General features: G+C 40.4%; 1 protein-coding gene across 2 annotated transcripts in view; it reads left to right on the forward strand.

Annotated features, from left to right (window-relative positions):
- NBEA (neurobeachin) overlaps positions 1-12,252 on the forward strand; it is an 835,554-nt gene that overhangs the window by 725,615 nt on the left and 97,687 nt on the right. For both annotated transcript variants that reach the window (XM_038414552.2, XM_038414563.2), the window contains 2 exons: positions 1,538-1,640; positions 6,977-7,092. In XM_038414552.2, coding sequence (XP_038270480.1) covers positions 1,538-1,640; positions 6,977-7,092 — 219 coding nt within the window. The remainder of the gene's footprint in view (positions 1-1,537; positions 1,641-6,976; positions 7,093-12,252) is intronic.

Genomic DNA, 12,252 nt, shown 5'->3' on the forward strand with positions numbered 1-12,252 from the left:
TGCTACTCTGAAACCTGTCACTTTTCATACTATATCTGTGATACTGCACATATTGATCTCCCAAATTGACAGAAACCAACTTGGAATCCAACCCAATGGAAAAAGATCAAAATACCCTAACCATTTCTCATGTGAAGAACTGAACTCAGACTTAGGGATGCTTTAAACTGTACACAATAGTAAAGCCCATCTGTACTTTAACACTCATTGCATACCATAGCTATCTCATCTCCAGCTCTGTGCTCATGTTTGGGATACATGTTGACTCCTGCCATGTTGACAAACCAGAAAAATCTTTTCCACTAAGTGGGTCTCCAGAACACAATCCCCTAAATGCACACAGAACAACCATATACAATGATTTTACCACAAAAGTTTAATATAATCAGTAGCACCTATTAGATAAGCTACTGGAAAGTGTTAAAACACCACTGTCCCACCAGGCTTCTGAGGGGGAAATTCCCTTCATGCTGAACAAAGCTATGCTTGGAAGGATTAAAGTTTTATCAGTAAAAGTTGGTAAACATCAATTTTACTGGGGACACACAAATTCATGAAAAATATTTCTGTTGATGATCAAAATTTACAGATAGGCAAAGTAAGAAAAGTGCTTCTTGAGAATTTGTTGGACTTTGATTTTAAGGCTGTTTACTTTGTATATTTTGATATGTGATGTTGATCTTTTGTATTTTAATGGTTATAAAGCTTTTACTTATTGAATTTCAATACCTTCTGTCATAAATAATTGTCTGATCACCCCATACTTTACCATATTTGTGAAAGTTAAAATATATATATATATATTTAAACATCCACAAATTTTGCACAACTGTGAAAATTTAAGGAGATAAAGATTTAAAAAGCTTAAAAATTAACTTTGATATTATGTGTTGAAATTATAAAATAATAAAAATAGAATTCTGTCAAACCTAAAAATAGGTGTTGGAAGCGTGCCAGGAATTTCACTTCAACAAACAGTATGCATTGGCCCAAACAATCAGTTTTCTGAAGGTGTAAATGCTACCTTGAAGCAGACTCGGGAACAGATGGTTGGTGAGGTGTCTGAACAGTCTAGTCAGTATGTGGGAGCAGTGATGTCAGTTCTGCCCTTCAACTGAAGAGAGGAGGTATTCAGCCAGTCCCTGATCTGGCAAGTTTTCAATGCACTAGTCTCTGGACTAAATTCCATACAACCCATTGTAAGGCTCTACATCCTAACGAGAGACTTGAATGTGTGACATACCACCCTTCCCCTGCAACACACAATCTATATTTCCTGCAAGATGGAGATACACATTAATGCAAAATAAGATAATTAGCTTAACACTGTATTTTCAGAAGCACCCATTCTCCAGCCTTGAGAATACTGAAAGTTTTAAAGACCCTTGGTTCACAGGAAGTTAAATGTGTGAGCTGGATTATCTTTCCAAATAAATTCTGAGAAGCCTTTTGAAAATATATTGTGAATTATCTGGTAGAGAAACAGAGTTCTGCACTTTCGTGGTGTTTTAAGTCATGTTTTTTCTTCTTACCACAGCCTCGGTTATGTTTAATTTTCCTGACCAAGCAACAGTAAAAAAAGTTGTGTACAGCTTACCTCGTGTTGGAGTGGGGACCAGCTATGGTTTGCCGCAAGCAAGGTAATTGTCATTAAAATATTTCATGCTGTATTGTGTTTATATGCTTGCAAACTCAGAATGGTTGATATTTGTGAATAGTAAAATATCACTCCTGCAAGGGGTCTGGAATTCCCATCACTTCAGGTCTCTTGAGCAGAAATATTTTTAACTTAATTAAAAGTTCATGTCTTTAGTTTTAATACTCAAAGCAGGACTTCAATCTTTGCAAAAATGTCACCTCAAAAACAAACGAGCACACTCCAATGAGCAAACAGAATACAGCTGATTGAAATTGTTTGTTATTTAAACATTGAAAGAACTGTGTGCTGTTTGTTTTTGAGGTGACATTTTTGCAAAGATTGAAGTGCTGCTTTGAGTATTAAAACTAAAGACATGAACTGAGGTCGGGCATATTTTGATTTTGCCAAACAGTTTTGCTTGGATTTTTTGCCTTTTCCAGTGGCTGAAGTGAAATAGAGCCCACTCCAGAACAGCCAATAGCCTGTTCGTTAAGGTCCTCACCTCCAGAGTAGGGATTATAGTGTTAATAAGATAATTAAAAACAAAAATCCCAACAGCCATAGGAAAGAACAAGATGAATGCTCTTCCTTCCTCACACGTTCCTAACTATGACTAGGACAAAAGTTACTAGTGATTTCAAGTGCCTGAATTTCTGTGTGCCCAGCTTGAAACACTTTAATGGGGCCTGATTTTGAGAAGGTACTGAGCACCCACCATGGAAAATCTGGTTCCATTAAAGTGTCTCAAGTTGGGCACCTGTTAATTGAAGATAAAAGAGAAGTCACTTTTTAAAATCTTGGATCCTGTTATTTCTCCCAGAGTATAGGATTGCATCCCAGACCATCTTGACGAATAGCCATTCATGGACCTATCCTTTTTATCTAATTCTATTTAGAACCCAATTATACTTTTGGTATTCTTCTTCAAGTAGTGTCCCTTTGCGTACTTCACTGTAGGTGTATCTGCATCCTGTGCCCAACAAAGATACACCTACAGTGGAGCAGCCATAGGGACACACATCTTGAAGAACCATTGTTACGGCACAAGGTGAGTAACTTCTTCACAATATCCCCTGGCAGTGAGTTCCACAGGTTGATTGTGCATTGGTGAAGAAGTTCTTCCTTCTTCCTGGAGTATTGTCCCTATGGGTGTTCCACTCTAGGTCCACTTGTGCTCCATGTGTGTCAGATCAGAGATTTTAAGTAGCAGTGTCTGTTTGGCCCATGCTTGGACCCCCCGCAGCCTTGTGCCCTCCACCAAGATTATGTAGATTTGCGTGGGCGAACCATTCTCAGTTCCTTCTCAACTGTCTCAGCCTGAGACGAACCTTCAGCAGCATTTGAGTTGAGCTCACCTTAACTGTAATTTTCTATCATTCTTAATAGTTAGTGTTAGTTCTTCAAGTTTCCTTTGTGTTAGTTAGTGGAAACTTTAAATAAAAGATTTTACTTATACTTTTAGGATAAGGACCATTGTCCCTCCATCCATTTTTCTTTGTTTCTCCCCCTCAGGAGAATTTAAACCCTGGGAGGGTGTCCACAGTTCTCCTGGTTTAAATGTTGCCTTTCATGCTAGTGGCTATCCCAATCAGTGACGGACACTCCCAGTGAGTTCACTGCCTTGGGGTGTCACTCATTCCCCAAAAGTATAATTTCTGTCTGCAATTAAAGTTGAGGGCTAGAAAGAACTGGGAACTTAAACTACATCTCCTTATGATGGAGAGTTTGCTTTGATCAGCCTCTGACCACAGCCAGGGTACTCCCCTGGTACAATGATTTCCAAACAGGTCGACTGCTTCTACCTCCTCGGTGCAACATTCCCTTAGAGCATCAAAGAGGAAATCCCTGGAATCCTCTCAAAAGGACTCTAGAAAGCAGTCCTGCTTTGGCACCTACCGATCTCTGACTTGATACCCACGAGGCTGCAGGTTCCTCAGTTACTGTGACTACCAGCAAGCCTAGAATTCTAAAGGTTCTGGCTCTGAAAGATTGGTACCATCAGGTGATTGGACTGGTGCAGAGAAGACGACCAGCTCTTCTAAATCAGTACCAACAGTCTCTACTAGGACCTCAGTGCCAGCACTTCGGCTCTGCAAAAGACCAGACTGACACCTACTGATTATTCATCATAGTGCATGAGACCTTTGGTACCATCAGCACCATCTGCCACCGTTACCTCTGCCCAGCTTTTCTCATTAGTACTGTCCACTGTTTCAGTACCTCAAGAGTTTCAATTTCCTCAGGACTTGGCAGTAATAGAAAACCTGAATCTCTCATTCGGTACCAACCCATTCGCAGTATTGACCCACCTCTCAATCCCTGAAGATTTTCCCAGTACCAACTGAGTTTCAGCCTTTTTTTATGATTGCTCCACCTCTGCTAAGTGATGATGATGAGGAAAACAATGGGGATTTTTCCTCAGTCTCCCACATTTCTGTCCAGCACTTTCCCTTCCATTATCTTTGAACTCTCTATCCTGAGACCTCTGAGGAGTTGGGTGATCTTGTGAGAGTCGTGCTCCACCTGGCTGATATGGCCACCTTTGGATGCCTCCACCCTTGTTCAGTGGCAGTACTAGGGCCATTGGACAGCTTATCTCAAGGGCCCCTAATGTTTCTCACCAGGAGAAGAGCAGACAGTCCCCACCAGCCTCCCTCTCTAGGGTTCCTGATCCACAAGAGGAGACCTTTGAGGAGCAGGAAGTGAGATTGGACAAAGAGAATACCTCTGCAACTAACATCTCTTCCCCCTTCCCAGATGAAGCTGTCATGCCTGCTCCACTGTCCTTGTCTGATGATTATAAACAGTTCCAGGACCTCATTAAAAAGATAGCGGACTCTTTGCAAATTCCACTGGAGGAGGTCGCAGCATAAATTACTTGACATTCTGCACACTTCATCATCTGCCCGCATTGCACTACCTATTCATGAGGATTTGATAGACCCTGCAAAAATAATTTGACATAGCCCGGGTACAGTACCACCCACCTGTAAGAAGGCAGATAAAAAATATTATGGCCTCTCCAAGGACTCTGAATTTGTGGTTGATGCTGAGAATGAACATGGCAGAGAGCATGATGCTAAATCAACTCCATACTATAAAGACTTAAAGCATCTTGATTTGTTTGGATGTAAGTCATTCTCACTGGCTATGTGACCATTAAAGATTGCCAATTTTCAAGCCCTCATAGTGAAATATAGCCATACTGACTATTCAAAGTCAAATGCATATATTGAGCATCTTCCAACAGACCAGCGGGAGCAGTTCCAGATGGTCATCGTAAAGCAGGGGTGGCCAACCTGTGGCTCCGGAGCCGTATGTGGCTCTTCAGAGGTTAATATGTGGCTCATTGCATAGGCACTGACTCCGAGGCTGGAGCTACAGATACTAACTTTCCAATAACAGGTTTTAGAGTAGCAGCCATCTTAGTCTCTATTTGCAAGAAGAAAAGGAGTACTTGTGGCACCTTAGAGACTAACAAATTTATTTGAGCATAAGCTTTTGTGAGCTACAGCTCACTTCATCGGATGCATTCAGTGGAAAATATAGTGGGGAGATTTATATACATAGAGAACATGAAACAATGGGTGTTACCATACACACTGTAACCAGAGTGATCACATAAGGTGAACTATTACCAGCAGGAGAGCGGGGGGAAAAAACCTTTGGTAGTGATTGTCAAGGTGGGCCATTTCCAGCAATTGACTAGAATGTCTGAGGAACAGTGTGTGGGGGGGTGATAAATGTGGGGAAATAGTTTTACTTTGTGTAATGACCCATCCACTCCCAGTCTCTATTCAATCCTAAGTTAATTGTATCCAATGTGCTCACTACTCAAGCCCCTGCTCTGCCCGAGGTCCTGCCACCACTCCATCCCTTCCCCCACGGCCCCTGCCCCTTCCCCCAAGCCGGCCATGCCCTCACTCCTCCCCCCTCATCACCAGAGCCTCCTGCGCACTGAAAAACAGCTGATTGCAGTGGGCGGGAGGCCTGGAGAGGGACCGGTAGGCGCTGATTGGTGGGGCTGCTGGTGGGCAGTAGGCGCTGGGGGATGGAGGGGGTAGTGGATGGGGGGCTGCTGACATATTAATGTGGCTCTTTGGCAATGTTCATTAGTAAACTCTGGCTCCTTCTCAGGCTCAGGTTGGCCACCCCTGTCGTAGAGGGTCAACTGCTCACAAGAACATCTCTCCAGGCCTCTCTCTGGGTGCTGCTGATACATCTGCTGATTCTGTCACCTTGGTGATAGTCATGAGGAGAGCCTCCTGGCTTCAGTTCTCTAGTTTTCTAAGGGAAGTCCAAAATACAGTTGAGGACCTTTCTTTTGACAGATTGAAGTTGTTTGTGGAAAAAATGGATGAATCCCTGCATACCTTAAAAGACTATTTATTCACCAAGCAAACGCAAGATCGCCCTCTACTTCTCTTTCTTAAGAATGTTCCCATCACAGAAATATGTAGAGCCGTGACTTGGACATCCATTCATACATTTGCTGAAATATGCAGTTACTCATGCTTCAGCTTCTGATGGCATATTTGGCTCTCCTGTTCTATTTGTACAATGTGTTGTATAATAGGACCCTGATCCTGAATTGGACTGTGGATGCTACCACACCATAAAAGTTGTTTATGATGATGATGATGATGATGATGATTATTATTATTATTAATAATTCTTATTATTTATTTATTTAATTAATAATAAATAGTTAATAAATACCCGTCCTGAAGTTCAGTTCTAAGGATTTGCAAGCAAACACCACTCTTAATTTTGAATACAGTTAACTCCAACAGCTAAAGGGAATAATTCCTGCCTTTTTCCACACCGCCCTCTTTTCTTTCCTCAACAAACCCTGCCCTCATTACAGTAAATATAAGATAAAATCTCTGGTGTTGGAGCTTGTTGGGGTTGAAAGCAGGGGTAGGCAGGCTGCAGGGAGGGGATTCACTAACTTCATTGGTGTGTAAATATCCTCCATCTGTGATTCTGGAATATATTGCACTCAAAACCATCTTTCATTCACCTTAATGTATTTATCCTCAAAATAACCCTGTGATATATGGAAATAGTGTTATCCTATTTTAAAACTGGAAAACCAAGGCACAGAGGATTTAGCATTTTTAGCAGTGCTATAGTACTGTTAAAATAAAATATATAGAGATTTCTATATAAGAAATATTCATTGTTCAAATAAGAGTGGTAGTGTTTTGTTGACTTCATTAAACAAAATAAAAAGGCTTTGAGACACTGTCAAGTAAATCATACCAATAAGTTTGCTCTGTATTTTAAAATTTAACAAGTCTCTTAAAATAAACATTCTTTAAATTTAATTCCCAGGAGAATATCTCTGGCCACTCCCAGACAGCTTTATAAGTCCTCCAACATGACTCAGCGCTGGCAGCGACGGGAGATTTCTAACTTTGAATACTTGATGTTCCTCAATACTATAGCTGGTAAGGTTCTAACTCTTTTTAATCCCTCATAATATGTTTATGTTTGTCAAAATCTTGAGTACCGTGACTTGATAGAATATATTTATCCCTCTGGAATTCAGCTGCAGTTTTATGATAGATTCTGAAATACTCGCATTAAATTTTATCAGAAAACGCACAACCTATCACTGAGGCTTTAGATTCATTTATTGTTGTGAAGGTAGTTCCTTGCTCTGCTTCTGCCAGTTTCTCTGCTGACAGCTTTGTCTGAAGCTTTATTAGAGTCAACAAACCATTGCCAGAGAATGTCTGGAAATAATAATGGGAAAATGTAATTTCGCTACTTTGTCATTCTCAGCAACAGCAACTAGACAGCAGAATAACAACAGTATTCTGCCTAGTACAGTTGAAACCTGGTTTGTGGAATGATTAGATTACAGCATCTTTTGTCTTTTAGTTCTTTGTACTGAATTATAATATCAGATTAGGTATTTAAAATGAGAAATAATTTCTATAGATATCCATTCTTTATTAGTAAAAGAAGATTTTTTTCTGGCAGTTGTCACTAATTAAACAGTAATAGTGGCAATCCCACTTCCATCTTCCTGTTTTCTATATATTGGTAACAGGAGTGATTTGAAATGTAAAAAGATGCAGCTTTCTGTATGATATACAAAAAATGTACCCAACACTGGTCACTGTTGGTTCTCCAGCAGCGTAGCATATAAATTGCTCATGAATCTCACCACAGGAAAACTTTCTCATGTATCCCACAACAATGAGCTCTAACTATGAATAAAACTAACTCGAGCAAGCATATCAACATCACTTTGTACTCCAATGTTACAGTTGACACACCGCTTGACTTAGTTTTCATTTTCATGCTTGAGATGGTCCTCCCTAATACGTTCCTCAGGCCAGAGAGCTGAAGGAAGTCATGTATCCAAAACCAGGTTTAACACCTCACCTGTTCATTTACTCTGACTAGAACTGGGTGAATTTTTTCACACCAATAATCTATTTGCCAAAAAATGCCAAATAATTCACCAAATAATATTGGCGCCACAATTTTTATTTTTCATTTTGGGGGGGACGAGATGGGACGGGAGGAATAGATTCACAAAACCACTGGAGAAGAAAGAAGGAAATATGGCGGTTCTGCTGTGAGACCCTTTTGCCCAATAGTTCAGTGATTAGAGCACTTATCCAGGAATCCCAGGATCAAATCCCAGTTCTGCTAGATGTGAGGCAGAGACTAGAACTCAGATTTTCCACCTTCTCAGCGAATGCCCTAACCACTAGGCTATAGGAAGATATTCTGGAGTAGATCTCAATCTTTTCTGTTGAAATTGTTCTACTTTCTTTGTATAATAATTAAATATTAACTGGAGCAAGGAATTGAACCTCCGTGTCCCCTTTCCCAGGTGGGTTCCCTAACCACCAGGCTCTAGCGTCATTCAGTCTCTCTATGATTCAATAAATATTAAATTATATATACAAAGTACACCAGCTCCAGCAGAAGAGACTGAGGGGCCCCTGTGAGCTATTGAAGTGTTATCATGATATAGCTGGAAAACTGAGACACAGAGTGTAAGTGACTTGCTCTGTGCCACACAAGGAGGTCTGTTGTAGAACTGAGAATCTAACTCAGATATCCCGAGTCCTAGTCCAGTGCATTAACCACAAAACCATTCTTCCTCCATAATTTCATATTATGTTTTTAATATCACTCTGTCAGCAGCTTTTGTAAATAACATCTGTTTCTAGACCCTTTGAATCATAGAATCATAGGACTAGAAGGGACCTTGAGAGATCAACTAGTCCAGTCCCCTGCACTCATGGCAGTACTAAGTATTATCTAGACTATTCTTGACAGGTGTTTGTCTAACCTGCTCTTAAAAATCTCCAATGATGGAGATTCTATAACCTTTCTAGACAATTTATTCCAGTGCTTAACCACCCTGACAGTTAGGAAGTTTTTCCTAATATTCAAACTAAACCTCCCTTGCTGCAATTTAAGACCATTGCTTCTTGTCCTATCCTCAGAGGTTAAGAAGAACTTTCTCCCTCCTCCTTGTAACAACCTTTTATGTACTTGAAAAAGGTTATGATGACCCCTCTCAGTCTTCTCTTTTCTGGACTAAATAAACCCAATTTTTTTCAATCTTCACTCATAGGTCATGTTCTAGACCTTTAATCATTTTTGTTTCTCTTCTCTGGACTCTCTCCAATTTGTCCACATCCTTCATGAAATGTGGTGCCCAGAACTGGACACAATATTCCAGTTGAGGCCTAATCATCACAGAGTAGAGAGGAGGAAGTACTTCTTGTGTCTTGCTTACAACACCACTGCTAACACATCCCAGAATGATTTTCACTTTTTTTGCAACAGCGTTACACTGTTTAAATTTCAAATTGCTTTTGTAGTGAGCCAATCTCCCTGGACATTCAATCACAGATTTAAAAGTAGTCATTCTTCAACAAAAAAACCTTCAAAAACAGACTTCAAAGAGAAACTGCAGAACTACAATTCATTTGTAAACTTGACACCATCAATTTGGGTTTGAATGGGGACTGGGAGTGGTTGGCTCACTAGAAAAGCAATTTTCCCTCTCTTGACACCTCCTCATCAATTATTGGGAGTGGACCACATTCACCCTGACTGAATTGGCCTTCAACATTGGTTCTCTACTTCTCTCCGTGTGCCAATATATATTTATGCCTGTATCTCTAATTTTCACTCCATGCATCTGAAGAAGTGGATTTTTTACCCAAGGAAGCTTATGCCCAAATAAATCGGTTAGTCTTTAAGGTGCCACCGGACTCCTCATTGGTTTTGTGGACACAGACTAACACGGCTACCGCTCTGATACTTGCTTCCTAGGAAGTCATTTCCCATTTTGTATGTGTGCAACTGATTGTTCCTTCCTAAGTGGAGTACTTTGCATTTGTCCTTATTGAATTTCATCCTATTTACTTCAGCCCATTTCTCCAGTTTGTCCAGATCATTTTGAATTTTTATCGTATCCTCCAAAGCACTTGCAACCCCTCCCAGCTTGGTATCGTCCACAAACTTTATACGTATACTCTCTATGTCATTATCTAAATCATTGATGAAATTATTTAACAGAACTGGACCTACAACTGATCCCTGTGGGACCCCACTCTTTATGTCCTTCCAGCATGACTGAACCGCTGATAACCTCTCTCTGGCAATGGTTTACCAACCAGTTTTTGCACCCACCTTATAGTAGCTCCATCTAGGTTGCATTTCTCTAGCTTGTTTATGAGAAGGTCATGCCAGAATCAAAAGCTTTACTAAAGTCAAAATGTACCATGTCTACTGCTTCCCCCCCATCCCCAAGGCTTATTACCCTATCAAAGAATGATAGTGGACACACTCCAAAGCTCCTTTTTAAAGCATATTCTTGATAAGTCACTGTACATTATTAATCAGTTTTGAAATGCCCACTCATTTATGCCTACAGATATCACCAACACATCCAGACTTGAGAGACATTCTTATGTCTGAAGTGGTATAGAAATTGCAGTGATACTTACACTCACATTGTCTCCCTCAATAGACAAGCTCCAAACTTCAAAGACCTCTTTAAAGCATCCCAAAAGTTTCCAGTAAAGTTATTATTTAACCTGTAGTTAAAGACTATCTCTGCTAGACAGGCTTTTTTTATTAGTCATTTGGGTGGGGACCTCAGGAAGGTTTCTCTGTTATTGGTTTCACATCGTTCAACTCACTTGTAACAGTGCGGCCCTACATTTACACTCTAGATACCCAGATGCTACTGAATGCAAGATTTGAAGAAATACTGGTTTGTTTTTTCTTATTTTTGCTTGTCTGTGTACTTCTGTTATCTACTTCTTTCCTTTTTTTGAACACAGAATTGATCGCTACCTTGATGGTGTGTTTTTGTGAAGTGACTCACCTGTATTCACCCAGCTGTGAACTCATCACATTTCTGAAAGCTTGCAAATTGTGTCTGCCTCAGGCTATGTCTACACTACGCAGCTTTTAGTGACATGGCTGTGTCTCTTCAGCCGTGCCACTAAAAGTCGTGCAGTATAGGCGCTGTTTGTCAGCTCGTCTGCAGACAAAAAACATCCACCCCCAACTAGTGGAGTTTACGTTGTCAGCAGGAGAGTGCCCCGGTCGACAATGCACTGTTCACACTGGCATTTATCATGGCAAAACTTTTGTCTTTTGGCGGGGAGGTGTTAACAAAGTTTTGTTGTTCAATTGCCAGTGTAGACATGGCCTCATAATCTCACTATGCAATGGATGCAGTGCTCCTTGTCTAACCAAATGTTTCCCACATTTTGCTGATTAATATCCAACTTTAATGAAGCCTTTCTGTAATAGACATTCAAACTAAAATTTAGATAAGGGATGTTTCATCCGCATGTAATATTGCCTAACCTGTGTAAAGATCTAGGTCATCAGAAGAAGATAAGCTATGTTCCCTGATCCTTGTGGTCAATCTTAGATTGACTAATGTATTTCTTAACTCTCTCACCCTTGCTGATGATGTCTTGATGCCACACATGTTAACACAGTTTGTCTTCTCTATGTGGGGAACCAATGTGCTGATTAGTAAAGGATTCAAAGACTATAATGCATGTTATGTTAAATGAGTTCCGTTCATTAGCTCCTGTGCACACTACCCAGAGTAGGATGTGAATAGGGTGTTAAGCAATTAATGTTTGAAGAGCTTTCCTGTATCATGCAGAACATTAATTAAAGCTGCTCCTTCTCTGAAACCTGTCTGCATTGCTTGGAACTACTGCCAGATTCTTCCTTAATGATCTACAAATTCTCTAATCACTTTTCACTTTTCCAAGTTGGGCAGTGTTAGCCTTTGTGCTGTGTTGGAAATGCGGTACCACCATACCATCTCCTAAAACGCCCCTACAGAGATACCTAAGAAAAAGCCAGATCCCTCCTACAGGGCTGGGAGCAAACACTAGTGTTTTCTTTATTGAAAATGGCTCATTCCAGCCCTTATACACTGTAGTCCTATCACCTCTTCCAATAGTCCTATAACTCTTGCAACATGATAAATCTTCTTAACCTCTTCTATAGCAGCTGTCAAATGCCGCAAAATTATTATGAAATAGGCGTGGCCTTCCATGCAAAGTGCATATGAAAAACCACAAATGCATCTT

The sequence above is a fragment of the Dermochelys coriacea genome, chromosome 1 (assembly GCF_009764565.3).
Source record: "Dermochelys coriacea isolate rDerCor1 chromosome 1, rDerCor1.pri.v4, whole genome shotgun sequence".
Classification (NCBI taxonomy): Eukaryota; Metazoa; Chordata; order Testudines; family Dermochelyidae; genus Dermochelys; species Dermochelys coriacea.